Source organism: Mucor velutinosus (genome assembly GCF_035048745.1).
Source record: "Mucor velutinosus strain NIH1002 chromosome Unknown tig00001569, whole genome shotgun sequence".
NCBI lineage: Eukaryota > Fungi > Mucoromycota > Mucoromycetes > Mucorales > Mucoraceae > Mucor > Mucor velutinosus.
Window position 1 is genome coordinate 1,473,507 of NW_027041921.1, and position 21,850 is coordinate 1,495,356.

At 39.5% G+C, this 21,850-nt stretch overlaps 5 protein-coding genes across 5 annotated transcripts; 3 read left to right on the forward strand and 2 right to left on the reverse strand.

Moving 5' to 3' along the window:
- Nucleotides 1-413: 413 nt before the first annotated feature.
- EXO1_8 (Rad2 nuclease) lies at nt 414-4,444 on the reverse strand (the record flags this gene model as incomplete). Its single annotated transcript, XM_064831839.1, has 3 exons — nt 414-2,684; nt 2,747-3,786; nt 3,844-4,444. The coding sequence occupies 3 exons, from the start codon at nt 4,442-4,444 to the stop codon at nt 414-416; spliced, it is 3,912 nt and encodes a 1,303-aa protein (XP_064678119.1).
- Nucleotides 4,445-12,192: 7,748 nt separating this feature from the next.
- Nucleotides 12,193-12,864, forward strand: HRR25_2 (serine/threonine protein kinase; the record flags this gene model as incomplete). The annotated part of the gene is made up of 1 exon (XM_064831840.1): nt 12,193-12,864. The coding sequence occupies one exon, from the start codon at nt 12,193-12,195 to the stop codon at nt 12,862-12,864; it is 672 nt and encodes a 223-aa protein (XP_064678120.1).
- Nucleotides 12,865-13,226: 362 nt separating this feature from the next.
- On the forward strand, nt 13,227-15,409 carry GGA2_2 (ARF-binding protein; the record flags this gene model as incomplete). The annotated part of the gene is made up of 2 exons (XM_064831841.1): nt 13,227-13,469; nt 13,529-15,409. The coding sequence occupies 2 exons, from the start codon at nt 13,227-13,229 to the stop codon at nt 15,407-15,409; spliced, it is 2,124 nt and encodes a 707-aa protein (XP_064678121.1).
- A 52-nt stretch (nt 15,410-15,461) lies between these two features.
- Nucleotides 15,462-17,455, reverse strand: ATC70_012671 (uncharacterized protein; the record flags this gene model as incomplete). Its single annotated transcript, XM_064831842.1, has 6 exons — nt 15,462-15,853; nt 15,910-16,067; nt 16,125-16,313; nt 16,375-16,801; nt 16,870-17,023; nt 17,084-17,455. 6 exons carry the CDS (start codon nt 17,453-17,455, stop codon nt 15,462-15,464), a joined length of 1,692 nt encoding a protein of 563 aa, XP_064678122.1.
- Nucleotides 17,456-20,186: 2,731 nt separating this feature from the next.
- ATC70_012672 (RRM domain-containing protein) lies at nt 20,187-21,447 on the forward strand (the record flags this gene model as incomplete). Its single annotated transcript, XM_064831843.1, has 8 exons — nt 20,187-20,230; nt 20,313-20,430; nt 20,520-20,599; nt 20,660-20,772; nt 20,835-20,938; nt 21,001-21,146; nt 21,199-21,296; nt 21,371-21,447. 8 exons carry the CDS (start codon nt 20,187-20,189, stop codon nt 21,445-21,447), a joined length of 780 nt encoding a protein of 259 aa, XP_064678123.1.
- Nucleotides 21,448-21,850: the final 403 nt, after the last annotated feature.

The window sequence follows — 21,850 nt, forward strand, 5'->3', positions numbered from 1 at the left end:
TATTTTGACGATCTAAAATGGCCTTTAACGCGAGAAAACACAGCACGAATACACCCAAGTTTTGCTGTATCAGGGACACTAAGGACTGAAAAGGGATAATATCTATATGCTACTTGCCTGTATATGAAATATCTGCGTGTATACGGATGTGGAGCATCGCATAAGAGTCAGGTCCACAGATAATATAAGAGTTAAAATGAAAGTAGCATAATTTTGATAAGATCAGTAGGAGCAGTTGGTAGCACGAGCTGCAGCTGCGCAGGTTGGTTTTCGCCGAAGCGTAGATACACCCGCTTATATTAATAAATATTCGCATCATCACTGACTTTGTGCTTTAGTATTTTTGCTTTATTACAAGTAAATGGTATGTTCCAATATGTATGAAGCTAACCGATGAGTATCTATATACAAATTTATATTACCTTGAGCGACTGCTCATGAACAAGCTCAGAGTAGATGCCATTCAAAGACAACAGATACTGATGGGAGCCTTGTTCAACAACACGACCATCCTTCACGACACAGATCAAGTCTGAATTTTGAATTGTAGAGAGACGGTGAGCAATAGTAATAGTAGTTCTTCCTCCTTTCTCCAAGATGTTATCCAGAGCTTCTTGAACCAGACGCTCGCTGTCACTATCAAGAGCACTAGTCGCTTCATCCAACAAAAGCACCTTTGGTTTACGAATCAGAGCGCGGGCAATAGAGACTCTTTGCTTTTGACCGCCAGAGAGCTGAGAGCCCTTGTTTCCGACTTTGGTATTGTATCCATCTGGTAAACTAATGATGAATTCATGGATATTAGCAGCTTTACAGGCATCTTCGACTTCTTGCTGAGTGACCTCAATGCCATCATCCACACCGAAGCGAATGTTGTCAATGATTGACATGTCAAAGAGAACTGGCTCCTGAATGACGATGGCCATATGACTTCGCAAGTTGCTCAGAGTGTAAGACTTGACATTGTGTGAATCCAGGGCAACAGTACCAGATTGAGCATCGTACCAACGTTGGAGCATGCCAATAGTGGTCGATTTACCACAGCCAGAGGGACCTACAATCGCTATTGTTTGACCAGATTTACCATAAAGATTGAATTGACCCTTGAAAACATCAACATCAGGACGAGCAGGATACGCAAATTGAACATTTGTAAAGCTGATATCTCCATCAACAGTGTCATGAGCAGGCTCAATGCCTTCCAGTTGAGGGTCAATCTTTGGCTGACGTTCCAGAACTTCAAAAGTAGCCAGTGCCGAGTATTTAGCCTTTGCAAGGGTGCTAGCAAACACGGAACTGTTGCCAATGTTCTCAGAAGTACTGATCATCACTGTCATGGTGGTGAACATTTGGGGGAACGAGATGGTGCCATTGACGATCAAGCGCATGCCAGCATAAAAACTTACAGCATTTGTGTACAGACCAATACCACGATTTAAAGCGAAACCAATGGAGGACAAGTAAGCCTTGCGTTGAGCTAGCTTATGGGGATGCTCGGTTGTTTGAAAGAAGCGATCTTCAAAGTAGAGTTGCTTGTTTAAAGAAGCAATGGTACGGACCTCACGAATTGCTTCACCGCCCACTTCACCTGAGAGCGAGTTGGCCTTCTGCGTTTTATCTTCAAATCCACGATGAACACTGGTTTCATAGGCAGTAGCAACGATGATGAAAGGTGCCATGAGCAAAAGAATTAAGGTAAGAGCCCAGCTATGAACAAAAGCAATTACCAAGCCTACGACGACCGTAGCAATCAGTTGAGTGGCATCACCCCAAGATTTGGTAATCATTTCATTCACGTTGCGTGTATCCAGGGCCAAGCGAGTGGTAAGGGCACCAGCTGTATTTTCGCTCTGATCGTAATAACCAACCTCTTGACGCAAAAAAGCAGCAAACAATTCGCCTCGTAAGCGTCTTGTGTAGAATTCACCAGCAAGCTCAAAGGAAAAGTTTTGACCACCGTAGCCAACAAAAGAAGCAACAGCCAGCATAAAGAAACAGAAAGCATACAAATTAGCGCCTTGCATGGGTCCAGGACTGATATCAACGCCTGGTAAACTGAGAATAGTGACAACTCTGGAAAGCAAAAACGCATAAATGGGATAGACTGCACCAGCAATAGCAGCACTGAGAACACCTATGGCTAGATATTTCCATTCGGGACGCATTTGCATGAAAACTTTCTTGAAGGGTGCCTTTTGTTTCTTGAGCTTTTCTTTCTCCTCCTGGAGAGTCTTGAGCTTAAGGTCATAGGCAGCAGTGGTGTGAGCAACATCAACAGGGGAATTGCCTTCAATTTCGAGAATCTTCTTGTGGTCTTGGAAGGCGAAAGTATCCGTTTGCGAGAGATTGAGAGCTACTTCATTCTTTATCACTTTAGCTTGCTTTTGCACGTCCAGTTTCTCTTGTTGAAGAAGGACTTCTGCATCTTCCGACTTGACACTGTCATCCGTTATATCAGTGATCATTTGCTTGCTGACGAGATCAGCATAAACACCATGCTTCTCAAGCAATTCATCGTGCTTGCCTTGCTCAACAATACAGCCATGATTCAAGACAACGATGAGATCAGCATTCTTGATGGTGGATAAACGGTGTGCAACGACGATTGTTGTTCGGCTAGAAGAGGCTTTATCCAGGGCAGATTGGACAAGACGCTCTGATTGAGTATCTAACGCAGACGTAGCCTAAGGATAGTATGCATATTAGCAACTGTTAAGAATGTGGGTCTATATGACGATTAACGTACCTCATCTAATAGCAAGATAGAAGGATTTCTCACAATAGCACGAGCAATAGCAATTCTCTGCTTTTGACCACCAGACAACATACCACCGTGTTCGCCAACCAGCGTGTTGTAGCCATCGGGTAGCTGTGAAACAAATGTGTGGCAGTTGGCCTCTTGACAGGCAGACACAAGGTCCTCATCAGAGATCTTCTCGTCGCACCCCATCAAAATATTCTCGCGAATACTCAAATTGAATAGTGTAGGCTCTTGTTGAACGATACCGATATTTTGACGCAAGTTTTTGACATTCAGTGTTTTGATATCATGGCCATCGAGACAAATAGAGCCAGACAGAGGATCGTAGAATCGTTGCATTAGTTGGATAGCGGTTGATTTACCAGAACCGCTTGGACCGACAAAAGCTACCGTCATGCCAGCATAAATTTTCAATGACAAATTGTTCAGGATCGTGACACCAGGACGAGTGGGATAGTTGAACATGATATTCTTGAACTCAATATTTCCAGTAATAGAATCAAGTATAATACCATCCTTAGCATCAACATCGATATCAGGTACGCGGTCAATAATGGCAAACATTCTGTAAGCGGATCCTTGAGCGGCAGAGATGGCAGCGAGGTTGATAGGAAAGGTAAACAAGCCAACAGACCCAAGAATCATACTGAGAAGAACGATAAAGACAGTGGGGCCAGTTAATTGATCTTTGATGACCAGTGTGGAGCCGTACCAAAGGGTCAGAGCATAGATGCAGAGCATGGAAGACATACTAGCAGCCATTCCGAGACCAGAAACAGTGGCGCGCTTTAGACCACTGGAGAAAGCATTATCGAGTTCTTTCTTGTAGCGGTTCAGAAATCTTCTCTCTAGGTTAAATGAGTAGATGGTACGAATGGAATTGAAAGCATTTTCAGCAACAGTGCCTGCTTGAGCATAGGCATCTTGAGAAGCCAAAGTATACTTGGTGGTAAAATGGCCCATCAATCCGCCAACAATGAACATGAATGGAGTAGCAGCAAACATGACAATAGCCAATCGCCAACCTACATATCAGCTCGATGAGTACACATTACTGCCATACTGACCAAGCAAGTACATACCTTGAACAAAAGCTACAACGAAGCCTGTGATGAATTGAGACAGTGACATGATGAAGCGTCCAAACTTTTCAGAGATGCCGTCTTGAATTATTTGTGTATCCGAAGCCAATCTTGTATTCAATGACCCCTCGGTAGCTGTATCAAACCAGCTCATATCTTGACGAAGAACACCATGGAGATAAAGAGTACGAATACGACGAGTTTGACTCTCACCCGTCATGATCCACAAACAGTTGGAGATATAAGACGCCACCAAGATGGCAGTTCCCATGTAGGTCATGGTATGAATCACTGGGTATGTCGCATTAAGCAATGCATTGTAGTCGTCAAGAGATGTGGTTACATTCGATATGAAAGCTCCATAAATGATGATGGAAACAGGTAGTAGAGCACCAGAGCCAGCCGAGCATATGCTTGCAATGATGATTTGGATGCGCTCTAGAGGTGTAGCAAATCGAAACAGTTTCAACATGGCGACGCTTTCCTTGTTTTTTGATTTTGATTTAGGGGCAGCAGCAGAAGAAACATCTGAAGCAGTATTCGGAGAGAGCGGTAGCTTTGTGTTTGTGCTTGTTAGCTCTATACTTGTTGTGTCTGACATGCTAAATACGAAAATGAAGATATAGTAAAAAGAGTGATTTACCAGATCGAAATATTTTCAAAAATGAAGGGTATTTATAAGAGATTTGCCGATTTCCTGTTCAAGACACAAAGGATGCAATGAAGTACCGCAGCGAAACGCAGAAAATCAAGCATCTTCCATCGGCCAACTCCCATGTTGCAAGCATACCTAGGCTAGCTTAAACAATGAATGAAGACAACTGGATTTGCAATGATTTTATATGAATAACATATATTTATAGGATCCTTTATTGAACATCTTTAGGCAATACTCTGATCTTCATTGTTTCCAAGTCTATTTTATGCGCCGAAGGCAGAAACACACGATTTTCATAGAAGCCTGGTGCGGCGGTCCTTCCGAAATGGCGTTGTACCACTTGAATCATTCTTTTCTGACGGGTCACCAAATAAACATGGCACCAACTTTAAAGACTCAATATATGACAGGATACCTCATTTTGTAATCATCCACGTACATGATTCCTGAATGGTCAAATGAAAATTAGTCCGTAATATCCATCACACTCTGCTAAGTAATGTTTATGCATACTGTGCATTTTTCTAGTCTGAACTGCTGATCTATATGGAGTTAATGGCATGGATTTTAGCAGGAGAGGTGTGATATGACACAACCTTGTTGTAAAAAAAATTGGATATTCGGTAGTGGTAACAGTAGAAAAAAACTTTGCTTCAAATCATGCCTTGTGGCTATGATAATTTTGTTTACAATAAGAACATTATATATTTAACGTTTCAAATTTCAACCTTTTTATATAAATTGGGTATCTGGGTGATTTGAAGGAACTCTTCTCTCTGATGCCTCCATTGATGAAAATATCTTTTCAAGAAGAGGGGTCGCTGCTATGCGCCGTCCGGGGTTTCAAGAGCGGTAAATGCTCCTGATTCTTAACAAAATACTATGCGCACTGTTTAATTTAGTGATCTCTTCGATATACCATAAATTATGTATAAAACCGCATTTACAACGCTATTTTTCCTCGCTTCTTACTCATTTTGATCTCACCAGTAGAAGCCAGTTTATCGGAAAGGTAAACAACAGGATCAATTTCAGATGTTTATTGCTTTTGTACTCAAAATAATATTGTATTGTAAACAGTAATATTGGCGGTGCGAATGGCCCTACCCTTACAGCGAGTTAGGTATTCAAGATTTCTTTGAAGCTTTCAAACAGAGAGAAATCCAACGAACGCATCCGCCTAAGTCATGCAAATCATCCAGAGCGACACAGAGAAGCCCAAGGCAGATATTGTGAAAACCAAGAATGCGGTTAACAAAACGAAAGGAATCAGCTTTTAAGGGATTGGGCAGTGGCTGATAGACAGGGGGCTATGAGGTAATGTCGGTATAGTTACGTCCACAAGAAAGATGGCATTAATAATAGGTTATACTCTAGTCATTGAGAAGCCCAGCTGCAATGAATCTATGGAAGGAGGCAGAGTTGGATCCTGTATTGAACAAAGACAATCCACCACGAAAAATCTTTTGTCTCAATTGAAGGACTTGGAATTGGGATAAGCAGTAATCTAATTTTCATTTCCGGAAATATGGGGTGTTAGCTAAGTATAATCTCAACCAAGGTATCGTAGATGGCGATTTACCCAATGGAGATTATTGAATAAGCATTTCCAATCAATGGCGTACCGTATAGACACAATGGCTCAATGCAAACCAAGGCTCTGGCATGCAAAGATATTGTCCACACAGATACAGTGCATAAGATCAGTCTGTCTTCGACGCTTCTAGAGCAAGGCATACACATCGATGTGTTACAAACTGCATTGAAGAAATTCGGAAAGGTGCTGTTTCTTGAGATGAGAGAGGGACAAAGAGCTATCAAGGGCTTTGGTACGGTTTCTATCCGACAGAATGTGGGTGACTATGAAGATCATATTTCATAAATTCCTGAGTTTAAGTTTGGTAATGTTACAGAACACGACGTGTTCAGGTCTGCGGATCATTGCTCAAGGCTCCAAGTAGCGAATATGTCCTCTTCAAACATCTTCTTTAATTTCATTTTCTATCATGCTTCTAATTTTCGCACATGTTATAACCAGCAGTTCCCAATCCTTCTTGCACATATGGTCAGATACAATTCCTCATATATCATTCAAATAAGCTGTTACCAGATCTTTATTTCCTATTTTCTGTTGCGCAAAATATATATTTAGCAATTTTCAGGCCATTTACAAAAGTGGTAAAAAGTTAATTTCTGTACAGCACAGGTAATACGAGCACGCTCTAGCACAATGGTCATTAACGTCTCACATTATCTCAAAAAATGCGAAAAATCGAAACTGCCATGGGTCGAACCACCAATCTCCATAATAGCGGCCAACCCCTTATCGACCGGACCAAAAGCTTATATATAAAGACGGGAGCATCGCCTAGCCATATGTGAAGAAGAGGAGTAAAATTATTTTCGAAAAAACTGAAAATCGAAAGAACTTTTTAGGGTGGGGAAGCAGTATCGAAAACTCCGGCTTCATGAGATAATGGACATTGGAGATGCTATCTTTAAGCGGGGGGAATATAAATACTTTAAATTGGGAAAGTTATTATTCTTGAACAAAGCAAGGTTTTTCATCATGTCAAGTATCTATTGACAACTTAAAACCACCATCAAGTTAATATGGCCCTTTTCGTACGCTCCGATCTTTAAAATGCTTGCTGAAATGCATACATGTGTGGCGTACACATACGAAAGCTCAACGGAGATACAATTTCTAATATTTTGAATGATGATTGTTAAGCACAAAGAATAAAAGGATTATTATTTGTAGCTTATAAAAAATGTTCAATATTATAAAAACAAGAAAAGACTTATTTGAATAAGATCAGACACAAAAACTAAAGATTTATTGATGAAGACAAGAGTTATTCTATTTATACTAAGTTCTGAATGCCAAAGTAGCAATTTATCTTGTACAACGCTTATCACATCTGGTGAACCTCAGTATTTAGATAGCTGAGATGCACTTCACTTATCATAGCTTGTCCATGTTGTTGCACAACACAGACATATCTACCCATCAAGAATACCTTAATCTTTATAGACAGTTGTAGCCCTTCTGGCACAACATGGTCCAACTAAATATTGAGCTTTTTTATAAGATTTAATAAATTCGACTTTTCACTTTTCATGAGGCTACCATTCTTTTTCTAATTACGTGAATAAAGTGCATAATATATCATCTGATAGCCAACTACTTAGGCTATTTATGAAACTAAGCAAACCTCAGTAGCTTTGATATTTGCAGAGAAAACTGGCTATAAGTGCAATTTGGCAAAACACTGGAACGTTTTTTTCGCGCACTGTAGTATAAATCGATATCGTACATCTAATCCAGTGTACATACAGTTTATATCTAGATCTGGTAACTGGATGAACTGTCGGAATGCAGATCATAGTGGATGTATTCCACATGTTTAAATGGTTTTTTGATGTATATTTGAGCGCTTTTATTAATAGATCCAAATAGCATGAATCTGAATGAGTGTTATTTAATGAATTTCGGTTTTCAATCCAGTTGCGTTTGGGTGGCTATTTCATTACACTAGGATGACGTTGTACCCAGTGTACTACTGTAATGCGTATTATAGAATTTCCCCTCAAAAGACATTTAAAAAAACATCGCTCACATAAAATTATTTAATGGATGATGAATTCAATGATTGCAACTTACATTATACTTGAACGAATAATGATTTAAATCGTTTCCATTTGATTAAGGTTTTATTAATACAAAAGATAAAATAATGTTAAATGGGCAGATCAAGAGAAAATCAACTAGTTGTAACCCTTCGTTACTTCAACCTCTCAGCCAATCAAATTGCTTGAAAACTCCGCTGACCTAAAAAAAATTTTGCGAGGGTTTCCCCCTGTTTTGATGTGAGGCAAAATTTTAAGCTCCGATATATATAGCAATATAGTCGTTACTATCATCAAATTTCCCCCGAGTGCTAGAGCATGCCTTACTTACACCACCTAGCTTTTAGATTCTGGCGTTGAGACTCTCAATCATTACTAAAGTAAGTAGCGATAACCAATTGGAGGCAGCCTATCCACCTCCGAGTCTCGGATAAAGCCTTGTTGAGCTTCAGCGATAGGCACATCCACTACAACGTAAAAAAGGTATGCTTCAAAGAAACATGATAGAAGAAAGGAAATCAAGAAAAGAACATACTAGAGTACTGTAGTAGTATAGTAGTATGTAGGTAAAAAAAAAGGAGCACTCACACGAAAAAGTGAATCAAAAAAAGCATAAGAAATACAACATCAAATAATGTTGAGAACAGCTCGCTGTTGTTGCAACAAAAATGCATATATGAGCAACGTGCATGATAATAGTCTGATGCAAAGGAACACAAACACACACAGTTGCATGAGCAATAGTAGTATAAGTGTGCAATGCAACATAATGACTAATGTTGTTTCATGTGAAGCGACGGAGGCAACACAAACAACAATCCACGGCCATATAAAAAGTAGTATTACAACGGCAATACAGATATATAGCAGCATATCATGCTTGTAGTTCATACATAAGAAGCAACAACATTGCAAGCATCCGTTGAACTGATCATATTACAGCCAACAAAAGAAAGAAAAAAAAAGCGCAACAAAGCAAACATTACGAATGCATTATCACGATAAAGCAAGCAATAATACAAACGTTCAAAGAAGATTTATATTATCGCGGCCAGAAGAAAAAAGATACTTACCACTTACCATAACCACAAGAGGTAGACCGGAGAATAGGCAATCAACAGAGATAGACCAAAGGACAAGCATACAACAGAGATAGCAGACCAACAAAGACCAGAAGACTAGCAGCAGCAACACCATTAAGCAACACCAGTAGCAACGACACAAGCAGTAACAACACCAGAAGAAACACCAGTAGCGACAACACCAGTAAGTAGCAACAACACCAGTAGCAACAACACGAGCAGCACCAGTAGCAAGAACACCAACACCATAGAAAAACCAAAGAATGAACGAGCGTCACCAGAGACCAGACAACGGCTAAAGAAGCAACCGTCAGAGATAGAGACCAAAGAAGCAACTACCAGACATAATAAACCAAAGAAGCAGACAGCAGAGATAGCAAAGAAGTAATGGAAGCAGCACCCACGTCAAACAGGCAAAAAAGTTATCAAAACCTACTAATAAACAAATTCAATTAGTGTTAATTCTATGCCTTCCAGTGCTCGTTATCGAATGGTACCTACTATATTTCATTTCAAAGAAGCAGTATCAAGTACTACTAACAGTACAATACAGCGTTATCAGAGGCTAAAGTGTTATTATCAATCAAGCGGTTTCCAAAACCACCATGGTTCGATACTAAACGCGTTTTGCAAAAAAGGTAAAAAAAAATGGGGGAATGGAAAAATGAGAGGGCGCTCTATCCGACGTCACAACCAGTAGATTAGGCCACAGCCTTCTGCCACAGCAGCTGTCCCTGCGGCACTCAAATTCGAAATTGTGCAGTACAGTGGGTATTTTCGTGTTCAAATTTGACTTGATCTGACATCCTTTAAAGGTTTTTGCTAAATTTGACTATGTAAACTCTCGTTGTGACGCCCAACTTTCTAATACATTTCTACGGGGTTAAAGGAGCCGCATCGAATGGTGCTGGTTCCATTTAGCTCTCAGACCAAAAATAATAAGCAATTTGCAAAAATATGAAAACAGGTTTTCTGTGACTATGTCAAAATTTAGCATATACAAATTTCATAGAAAGAGTTTCCAATGTTGCATTTTATCTTTAGGATCAATTTGATCTAATATGTATCATAGGAAAAGTCTTCATTTTTGGGATGAAAAACACGATCGTTTGATTTTCAAGAATTTTCCTTTGCTAGTACACATGTAGAAATGAGGATTTTCATGAATTTGCAATGACCTAAAAAATTTTGAGATAAAGCATCAGTAAGTAAAGCGTATCAAAGAATGTTGTAAATCTGGAAGTACGTGAGAATGGATATAAGTTTATTTTAGTAAAATCAGATGAAGAGGAGAGGGAAGAGTGAATGTCTACTGCTATTTATATGTATGATTTATGGATTGCTTACACACCCGTCTAGAATGGTGTTCTCATGCTAAGTTTTAGTGTCAATCCTCACTTATGCTAAATGGTAATTATTTCAGATATAGATGATCAGTCTAAATATCTTTAGTTGCTCTTGGCAACGTTAATTACTTACATTCCTTATCTGCTATCTTTTGACATATAGAGAATAGCTTACTGAAACTTAGATTATGTGAATATCATGGTTATCGTTTACATGTTGATACAGTTTATTTACATATGCTCCATATGTGCATAGTTTATTACTGAATTCAATCTACGATATTGTGATTCAGGAACAGTTAGGTGTGTGAATACAACAAAGAAGAGCCTTTTGGCGCTATTCCAAGCGCCGAGAACGCTCTGTGGCATGAGTTATTTGTGCTTGAAAATGGCTAGATTTGAACAAAATTCGACCTAAAATTCAGTCGTAGTAGGTTGTGTTGCCAGAGAAGTAAATAGACTAACATTCTGTCTGATGTCTCTGATGTTCTGCATTGTACGGAGCTCAACGCCTAGGCAATCGACACTTTTATTCTAATTCTAAGGCTCGGATCTTTCTTTTTGAAATGCGCGATTACAGTAATTGCATAACTTGAACGTCAATAATGATATTATGCAAATCTCAATCTAACAACCTGCGCAAATTGAACAAGATGTTTATCAGGTTAACAGGACACTTTTTAATGGTTGTCCACACAGAGATGCCATATCTAGCCGTGAAATTAGAAGAATTAATAAAGTTTACACACGTTGTTCTGTTTTGGATATAGATCATATCTGAGAGGCAAATATATTATACAATATGTAATGAAATAGCCACCCAAATGCAACTTAATTGAAAACCGAAGTTCATCAAATAGCACTCATTCAAATTCATGCTATTTGGATCTATTAATAAAAGCGCTCAAATATACATCAAAAAACCATTTAAACATACTAAAGTAAAGATGCACGCTTATATCGCACATCGTGTGAATGAATCACTCCTGATCACAGTGTATTCAATCACACCCATGATGGTCGTAACAAGAGATGTTATCTTTATCCAAATAAAATCAAATCAATAACAGGCATATTCAAATATGACAACTATGCCCCGCTGCCATAGTTACACAATATCTCAGATAAAGGGTTCCATACTTCAATAACAAACATCACACTTTAAACCATCAAGGTTACATTAAATCATGCTATGACGATAGCTCACCCAAGCCCATCAAGGTTACTCAAATCGACCCTTATGGCCAGTGCTCTTGCATTGATTACCACTTTAAATCAAAAATCATATTCATTCGTAAGTAGTCTATTGTAAAACTACATTTCTACCCACGGCAAGTGTGCAGCATCTGGTATGAGCAGCTGTCAGACATCCACAATCTCTATACGTAGCTTTTAAATTATTATAAATGTTAATTCAATTTGAAAAGTAATATAGATTGTTTATGGCATGTTTTTTGATTTCATGGATCTCATTCTTTGCTATTAACATCCTCCATTGTGATGAATAACTGCTACATCAAGCTGATTTGAAACCAAGGTCCCTGTCAAACAGAGAGGCTTTGCAAGGAAGATGTATGAATATCACTTGATGATGAAATTATTATCCCCCATTTCTTTCAAACACTTTTGCATGGGAGGCATAAACATCAAACACGCAGACATCAAGGCAAAATACTTGGAAATAAAAGATAGCTGCCCTGCACCAGAGCTCTATTCAAGCAGCAAACCTTATTCACTTATTATGGAGACTTCCCAGTTTGATAGCCTCAAACTTGACTCTAGTGGGCCCTCAAGCTTGCTATCTTTACTGAAAAATCAATTTCCAGAAGGTGTTGCTATCACTGAGCGCTCAAGATCCGTTGTCGCTAGAAGAGATAGGTTGCAGTATTGTGAAACAAAGCGATATTTAGAGATTGCTTTTGACTCAAAGGCATTGCTCACCCAAGCATTGTCAAGACCTTTCGAAATAAAAAGCCAAGCTATCAAATTCAGCAAGACTTTAAACAAAGGAAATGGCGAAGCCTACCAACTCCATATAAGTGATGTTGAACAACTAGGAGACCCCTTGAAGCATCGAGATGTCTTGCTGGAAGTTTTGAATCAGCATGGAATGGTTGAATGTCTTCACCTTCACTACACGAAGGATGCTAATTGGTTTACAGGCGAGGGCTGCGCTATATGGATAGGAAAACTCAATAAATCTGAACAAAGACTTGCTTTTGAAGACAAGTTGAAGGCATGTTTCTCGTATTCAGAGTATCCGTTAATCAATGCTGACATAGCACGCGCAAGAAACATCTGAAGAAAGATGAGAACGTACGTTAATCACGCTATTATGCTACATAATATGTCTTTTGTAAAACCAGCTGAATAAAGGAATATTGTTGCTCATTAAAATGGTCAGTCTCTATGGCTTTAAGAATAACTAAAATCTAATATAGCCTTCATATCATGATACAGAAAACACATACATAATATGCATACGTGATCTAAATAGATCAATCTGTTTAACATTTATATTGCCAAACAATAGTTAAGCTCTCTCATTTGCATCTCAGTGACACCTCAAAGTCTAAGGTTTGACATTTGAAAGTGCAGTTACAAAATGAGGCCATAAAATAAAATACTTTTCTTTCAACTCTTGTTCTCCTTCTACGACACAAAATGGCTTCTTCTTCATCGACCTCCGTAAGAAGAAACAAACGCAAAAGATCAGGCTTTATTCTCGCATTAGCACCATATCGAATGCTGACGTTTTTCGTGAAATGTTTGTTTTCTTTGGGCACCGCCATTCTAATGCTAAGAAGACTGTACACTGTTGACGACGAAAACAAAAAGCAGCAGAAAAAGAAGAATGCTATCAAGCAGCAGACACTGAACACCATTTCATCCATTATGAAATCAAACGTATGTTTATAGAATGTAAAACTCAACATTGCGACATGATTATTTAACTTGACTTTCAGAATCAGCAGCTCGTCATCTTTTACGGCTCTCAAACTGGTACGGCTGAAGGCTATGCTCACAGGATTGCAAAAGACTACAAGAGAAAGTATCATCTGGATGCCATGGTTGCTTGTCTCGATCAGTATGACATGAAATATCTCGACACAGTCCCTGGAATTGCCGTTTTTGTTGTTGCCTCTTATGGTGAAGGAGAGCCCACAGACAATGCTGCTTCTTTTTACAGTCTTCTGGATAGATACACTGCCAAAAATGATCTGCCTTTCTCTCATCTTCGTTACTGCATATTTGGATTGGGAAACAGCTCTTATCCGGTGTTCAATGGAGCATCCAAGACGCTGGATAGAAGGATGAATCAGTTGGGTGCACAACGGCTTGGTGAAAGAGGCCAGGGAGATGACAATAGCTCTATGGAAGAAGATTTCATGCAATGGTCTAATCATGTTCTGTGGCCACAATTGGAGAAAGCTCTGAGCTTGACAGTAGATGCAGATCATAATAAGGATGATGTTGCCTCCATCTTGACAACATACACAGTAACAGAGATTGAGAAATTGAAGGCAGATTGCGTATGTCTTGGTGAGCAAAGCTCTCCATGTGATAAGGCTTCATACAGCTCGTCCAACCCATACCTTGCTCCTGTCCAGATTCGCAGCTTACTAGACAATAACGATTCCAACGAGCGACATTGCATGCATATTGATATCGACCTAAGTGGATCTAATCTCACTTATCAAGCTGGTGATCACATAGCCATGTTTCCAATCCATACCGAGGAAATGGTCCAGAGAACAGCTAGCATGTTTGGTATTGCCGATAAACTCGACACCGTCATCCACATTATACCCACAGCAGAAAATACAATCGGAAAATCAGCATTCCCTACGCCAACTACATACCAAACAGCTCTTCGCCGCCATCTTGATATCTCTAAAGTTCCCAGCCGTCAAGATTTGAAACTAATCAATGTCTTTGCTTCATCTGCTGCTTCCAAAACACTGCTTGCTGAACTCGCTGGTGATTTGATTCGATACAAAACAACTGTTGTTGATGCACGTTTGACATTAGTGGAGGTGTTGGATCTAGTTTGCAAAGAAGGCGAGACCTTTAGTAGTGTTCCATTTGCTCTTTTAATTGACATTTTTGCAAGACTTCAACCTCGTTTTTATTCCATCTCATCCTCCAACACGGAAAATGCGTCCTCAGCCTCCGTAACCTGTGTCACCCTTCAGTATCAGCCCATAAAATCCAGCAAACGCACCGTATACGGCATCAACACCAACTACCTTTGGAGTGTGTATGAGCACAGCGAGCATATTGAGTCTATCTTACCCATTCGGTACGCTGCACCAACTGAAAACAAGTTGCCTATCTACATCCGGGAAGCAAATAATTTTAAGATGCCTCGAAACATTTCTATTCCCATCATCATGGTCGGCCCTGGAACTGGTGTAGCACCTTTCCGAGGATTTGTGCGTGAGCGTGCCTTCCTGAAGCAATCAAACAATGCCCAAGTGGGTACCACCATCTTGTTTTTCGGCTGTCGTAACCATCAAGACTATCTGTACAAGGATGAATGGCCATCATTGTTCAAAACACTAGGCAATAGTTCCAAGATCATCACTGCCTTTTCTAGGGAGACTGCCTCTAAAATGTATGTGCAGCATCAAATCAAGATCCATGGTCAAGAGGTTTGGGATCTACTATCTAGTCATGGAGCCCATTTGTATGTTTGTGGTGACGCCAACAAGATGGCGCGTGATGTATATCGTTGTATTATCGATGTAGTTATCGAACATGGCAGCATGACCGAGGCAGACGCCATCCGTTTCGTTGCTGATCTCAAAAAGCAAAATAGATACCAAGAAGATGTTTGGGCTTGATTGTGTTTATATGAGAATAATGATAAAAAAAAAGGGTATAAAATGGTTGAGTCTATGAAAAATGGTTGATTTTAGAGCCTTCAACCGGGGAAGGATCATCGCATATCGACTTTTTGGGTATAGTAACATCATCTGAAATCTTGCCTGTAGCAGGATCAATGCGAGAAATCTTGCATACACGAACAGAGTGCAGTTGTGTGAGTGTTGGTAAATAAGGCAGGATCTGGTACTTGAGCACACCTCTGACGGTCAATTCGTAAGGATAGCGGATCAACAAGGACCATCTCTCATTGCCACTGTTATCGTCTTTGGTAGAGCCCGGGTTTCTTATCTGAATTTGGCTTGTGGCTGTACTGAGCACTGGATTGAACAGACTTCCTGATTGATAGATGAGTGGATCTTCAAGGTGATAGATTGTTCCTAGAAACTCTGCTGGATCTGCTCCTGTACAATCATGATGTGAGTAATGTATGCTGTAAAGTTATCAGATATACACGTACCAAAAGAAGTTATATTGCTATCACTGTATGATGCTGATACAGTGTCATTATGATGTGTATTATTGTCAAGTGACATGAGAGTGGTGGGCACATAATGGCTAGATGCAAATACGCTGAAGGCAGTGTTTGTCATACGAATGGTCCACCAATTGCTATTTCTATTTGAGCATTGTTAATTTCAAGGAGGTTGTCGACTGTCGGTGCCAAACACAAACCTTGCTCGCACTTGTAGGTTGAATATCAGTTCCTTTTGCGTCCCTAATACATTACTAATACCAACAACCTCTACATCCGTCAAAGGGCTAGCATAGATAGCAACCAATAGCCACACAAAACACAGTGAGAAAGCACAGCCTAATAGCACAAACAGTAGAGTGAAGCATGCTCTGCAGCAGCTGTTGTTACTATAGCACTGTTAGATCCACCATGTTTTGCATTATCGCGATAAGCTTCCATCTTTCTTACCTGGATCCAGAATGGCTACCATGGTTGCTCGACCCTTTCCTTCTGCGCGCTGGTCTCAATCTAACAAGCGGTGTAAACTCATCGTCGCTAGTAGGCGCAACGCCGTAATAGTAACTGGATGTCTGGTACTTGTAAGAGGGCCTCAGCTTTTTGCTATTCTTGTTGCTCAGGGAGGATGAGGATGTGGGCCGTATCTCTGATACAGTGGATCGAAGCACCGGTCTTCTAGATGAAAAGAACTTTTCCTTTGTATAATTGTAATCACATCCGTCCGTGTTGCTTTCTGTGCCTGTCGATGAATAATGTCGATCATAATACGAATGATCTAGCATATGGTCGTTGGTGCTGTTGTTGTAGGTCCAGGGCGGTACGGTATATGAAGGATTTGGCTTATCGCGGTACACATAAGACTCTAAATCATCCGAATCTATATAGCAAAAGTATCAGCATTTGACAGTTATGCCATCCAATCAGCCTGATCTTGGTTTACCGCACCATCAGCATCCATCACAGCATCACTCAGATTCTGAGCAAAAATGTCGGTAGGGTTCACAAAACTCGATGCAATGTTGGCCTTCTTTTTGCGCTTGTTGTTATTTGAAATAGATCTAGTCGATTCGCTGCCGGATACAACGCTGCGTGCATCGCCCTATAGCAAAAATACAAGAATTAGAATATTTATTATTTGTTTGGCAGTGTATTTATTTACGGTTGTCGTGGCATTGGGTGCAATGACTGGTGTACTGCTGGATTTCTTGGTCAAGGAATGACCATCGTTGGATGTATTATGAAACAAGTTTGATTGATGCTCTGGAAACACAGCAGTCTCTACTGTCAGTTGTTTCTGTAGCAGTTGTTGATCTGAAGCATTCTTGTGGAAGGCTCTGGATGTCGATGTCGGAGAGTGATTGATGTGAAGGTTGTTATTGTTGTTGGTGCCATTGCTCATGTTGTGTCGAGATACACTCTTTCTTACAGTAGGCAATGTGTCTAGTAGCTTTTTGTTGCCATTGCTGCTATTGCTGTGCACTGGCGAAAGTCCGTCTGCAGATGGTAGATTGGTGTTGTAAGATGCACTCATGTTAACAAGATGAAACTTTTGAGGGTAATGTGGAAAGTGAAAATGAGAGCGAGATAAAAAAAAAAAAAAAAAAAAAAAAAGGAAGAAAACATAAATCCTCTTTTTTTTTTTTGTTAATAAACAACAAAAGGATTACATTTGTAATATCATCAAAATGAGGTTACCTAAGAAAAAAAAAGTGTAGAGGTCTGGGTCTCTCTCGTATTTTTTTTTTTTTTTTTTTTTTTTTTTTTCTACATGAAGGGGCACTTTCACGTGGGACCTGGATTTGCGGTTTTCTGTGTATCTGCGTGCATGGTGTGTTTGTTTATGTATACGAATGGATGAAATGATGTATTCTACTTTTTGCCATCACACAAAATATACTTTCGACTTCTAAACTTACAGACAACGCTAGAAACTATCGACCCAATGCTTGCATGTAGCCATAGAGATGGTGTTCTAGACTTCAAACGTCATGGAAGATTAGAGACGAAAAGAACATCAGAGACCCTTCATTTAAATACTCTAATTGTTAAGAGGGACAAGTCTAACCAATAAATAGCCGCAACTGGCGTAACCTAAGAGGTTTTTGGGTTAACTTCACACTCATTTACAATTGCATGATTGGGCAAGCAAAGCTTTTGTTTGACACAATGCTGATTCCAACGAACGCATGTCTTTCGATGTCTATTTGAATATAAGGATCAGCATTTCGCATTGGATTTCGCGTTTGGAGCAGCAATTTTTAAGAAGTTCAAATACAAAAACGCCTCCACAAACTAAAGCATAGAGACTATACTATTGGTGTATAATACTGCTCAGTTGGCAACCTCCCTTTCATGGACTTGCAACAGTGTCCATTACGTTTTTAAGGTGTGGGATGGCGTTGATTTCGCCCCGCTCCTAGCCAAAAATTAATCCAAACTCCGATTTTTTTATTTCCTGATTTGTTCATTTCTGTTCAAAATCGACCCAATTCAGATTATTTTGCTAAATTCGACTATATAAATTGTAATGATCTTTCCATGAACGCTTAAGCTTTCTTGGAACACTTTTTAAGACGAATCTAATGGTGCTAAATAAAACAGGTGTTTTGAATAAACTTAATAAACAATACTTGAAAATATGAAATAAGGTTTTGGGCCGAAATGTCAAAATTTTACATATTATGGCCTCGCAATTAAGGTTTCATAGGCTGCTTTGGATAGTTGCGATCATTTTGATCTGATATATGCCTTAGTAAAAGTCAAATTTTGCGTGGTCAAAATCGCGATTGTTTGATTTTCGGTGAAAACCATGAGGTATCCCTCATGGTTCGTAGGCGATTTTCGTCACTCTCAAAAAAGTTGAGCAAAGGCATCAGGAAGTAAGTGCTAATCGAGAGCAATGATTTGGCGATATTCTGGTAGTCTAAAATGGATTTTAACGCGAGAAATTACAATCCAGATGCTCTCAAATTTTGCTGTGCTTTGCATATTTTTGGGCAAGCAAGAGTTAATGTTAGTACGTTAGGTGCCTTATAGACAAGTTTTTCTCGCGTATATAGATTTAGAGCATGAAAGAAAAGTCAAATCCATATTATTAACGGATCTAAAGTGAAAGAGTGTTATCAATTAAACATGTACATCCATCCAATAGATAAATAGAATATTTTGGATCAGTGAATATACACACAAAATAGATTTCGCGTTATAACGTGAAATGTAGACTAACATTGAAGCAAATATAGATGGAACAAGAGGCAGTGAGATACAAGAAAATGAAGCAGGCTTGTCATCCGTGATTGGCATGAGCATGGTTCAAAGCATCGATATCGTACAGGTAAGGAAAATCGTTCTAGTTGGCTTGTGCGAGATCTCGCTTCTGTTGCGAAGCATTTTGGTACCATTGCATTAGATGGCGCTTTATCCTGTATAACTTGAGCTTGAATGCGTTTCGACGTTCATGATGCTCTTATTCAAAGTTCCATACCTAAAAATCGTCTTTATTTTAGCATACAAGGAGCTAGATGATATTCAAGGCTTATTCAATTGAATGTAAAGATAGTAGCCGATTTTTTGCAATGCAATCAAGTCAGATTTGTTCAAGCAGTATGCATAATAGACCTTCAAACATAGAAGGCAGGATTTAATGTCTAGTTTTCAATGGCTAAAGAGGCTGCTATATAGAATACTACCACTAGTACGATGATTTCGCCCATCAGTGCTCGTTCATGCTTGGCCATCTAGGTCTTCGACTCATACCGTTTCTCTCTGGTAGCTACAAAAGAAATAGATGCACTACGGTCTCTGAATCATTTGGTTTCCGTCTGTTTATGCGTAGAAGTTCACATCTCGACGTTATTTCGAAGGTAGCATCTTTGAGCTTGCCATGTCCATCGAGATCATTCTTGCTCTTCTCAATTTCATTGTCAATGTACACATAAGTTTACGTCTTGCGGTAGTAGTCTTAAGCCTCGATCTTCTATGCCCAAACTGCACATTCAGTGATGTCCAAGCGTCCTGATCTATGTTCTGTTGCAACATACACACAAAGAAGTGACGTGATGACCACCGTACAAGGCGGAGATGCAGTCGTTCTTACCAAACAAGACAATTTTGTTTGGTATGAAAAAAAAAAAAGAGGTGTATCATCCCCTTTTTTTTTCCTAGCGTTTGATAACAAGTTTTGCCTTTTTTTTTCATCTTCTTCTTCTCTTTCAATAACCTGTACACTTGCAAATCTCTTGACTATCAAATAACTAGAAAATATGTCTGGAAACAACGCTCGTCTCAACATTTTCCCTACGCGAATGTATGTGTGCATACAGTTTATTGTTGTTTTGTAATCCTTTGATGTTTCAAGTCGACTCAAATGCTATCCATCTTATGAATAGGGCTCTCACCAACATGAAGCTCAAGCTGAAAGGAGCTCAAACTGGCCACTCTCTCTTGAAGAGAAAGTCAGAAGCTTTGACTAAACGTTTCAGAGGTATCACAGTCAAGATTGACGAGGTAAATCAAAAATGGAATATTCATGTTTCTCGGCACATTCAGTCTAGCCATAGTGATTAACATGTTTATCTTTTATATACATATCGTAGCTCAAGCGCAAGATGGGTCAAGTTATGCAACTTGCTTCTTTCTCTCTCGCTGAAGTTCAATATATTACTGGTGATATCAGGTAGGTCTATTTTGCAAAGCGCACATCAACAGATTGTAATGAGATGGTGTTGGCTCTTAGTTATCAGATTCAAGAATCCTCAAAGTCTGCTCAACTGCGTGTTCGTGCCAAGCAAGAAAACGTATCTGGTGTCATGCTTCCTGCCTTTGAAATGTACAATGAAGGTGGCAATGGTAAGCGCACCATCAACATTTTGCCAGCGAAATCATGCAACTCAAATAACCCTGTCATCCAGCTTTTGAATTCACTGGTCTCGGCCGTGGTGGACAACAGATTCAAAGAGCCAAAGAGGTTTATACCAAAGCTGTTGAGACGCTAGTCGAGCTTGCCAGTTTGCAGGTACTTTATCCAGATGCATAAAGTAACATGGATGACACTCATGTTGACCATTTTCAATATAGACTGCCTTCGTCATCTTGGATGAAGTTATCAAGGCCACTAACCGCCGTGTCAACGCCATTGAACATGTCATCATTCCTCGCTACGAAAATACCATCAAATATATCATTTCTGAATTGGATGAGCAAGACAGAGAAGAATTCTTTAGGTAACACTGCACATCGTCGGTGCAGAATACCATATACTGATATTACGAGTAGATTGAAGAAGGTTCAAGGTAAGAAGAAGGAGCGTGCTGCTGCTGAAGATGCTGTCAGAGCCAAGGAAGCAGCCGATGCCGAGTTGGTCGGTCAAGAGAGTGAGTTGCAAGAAAGAGAGAGAGAGAGAGAGAGAGAGTGCTATATTCATGCATACTGATCCATCTACTTTTAGCACCAACACTTCAAACAGCTAATGAAACTGGACAGCTTGATATCTTGGATCATGAAGATGAGGATCTTATTTTCTAGATAAACGGCACCCGTTTGTGTCAACGATTTACCCAATAAAAAAGAAACTATGTACCTGAAACAGAAATCAGTCAGTGCGTCGACATGCAACATGTCAAAAATGATGAACAGCATCTAGACTTTCTGATGTAGCATACGCTCGAACAAGGAAAAGGAAACGTGATGGCGCTCTACATTACACAAGTACGCTATAAAAAGAGTGTTTTCACATTTCTAAGAACGGGATCTTGTTTGAAAATCAATTTCATCAAGAAATCTCGCTTTGTATTTATTTTGGTTTTGATGATAATGGATGAAGAGCGTATATATAAAAATACAGATACATTTGTTTTAAGGTGGAAAGAAAGAGGGATGGATTAAGTAGTGTAATATATAAATTGTAATGTAATAAATAATCAACATA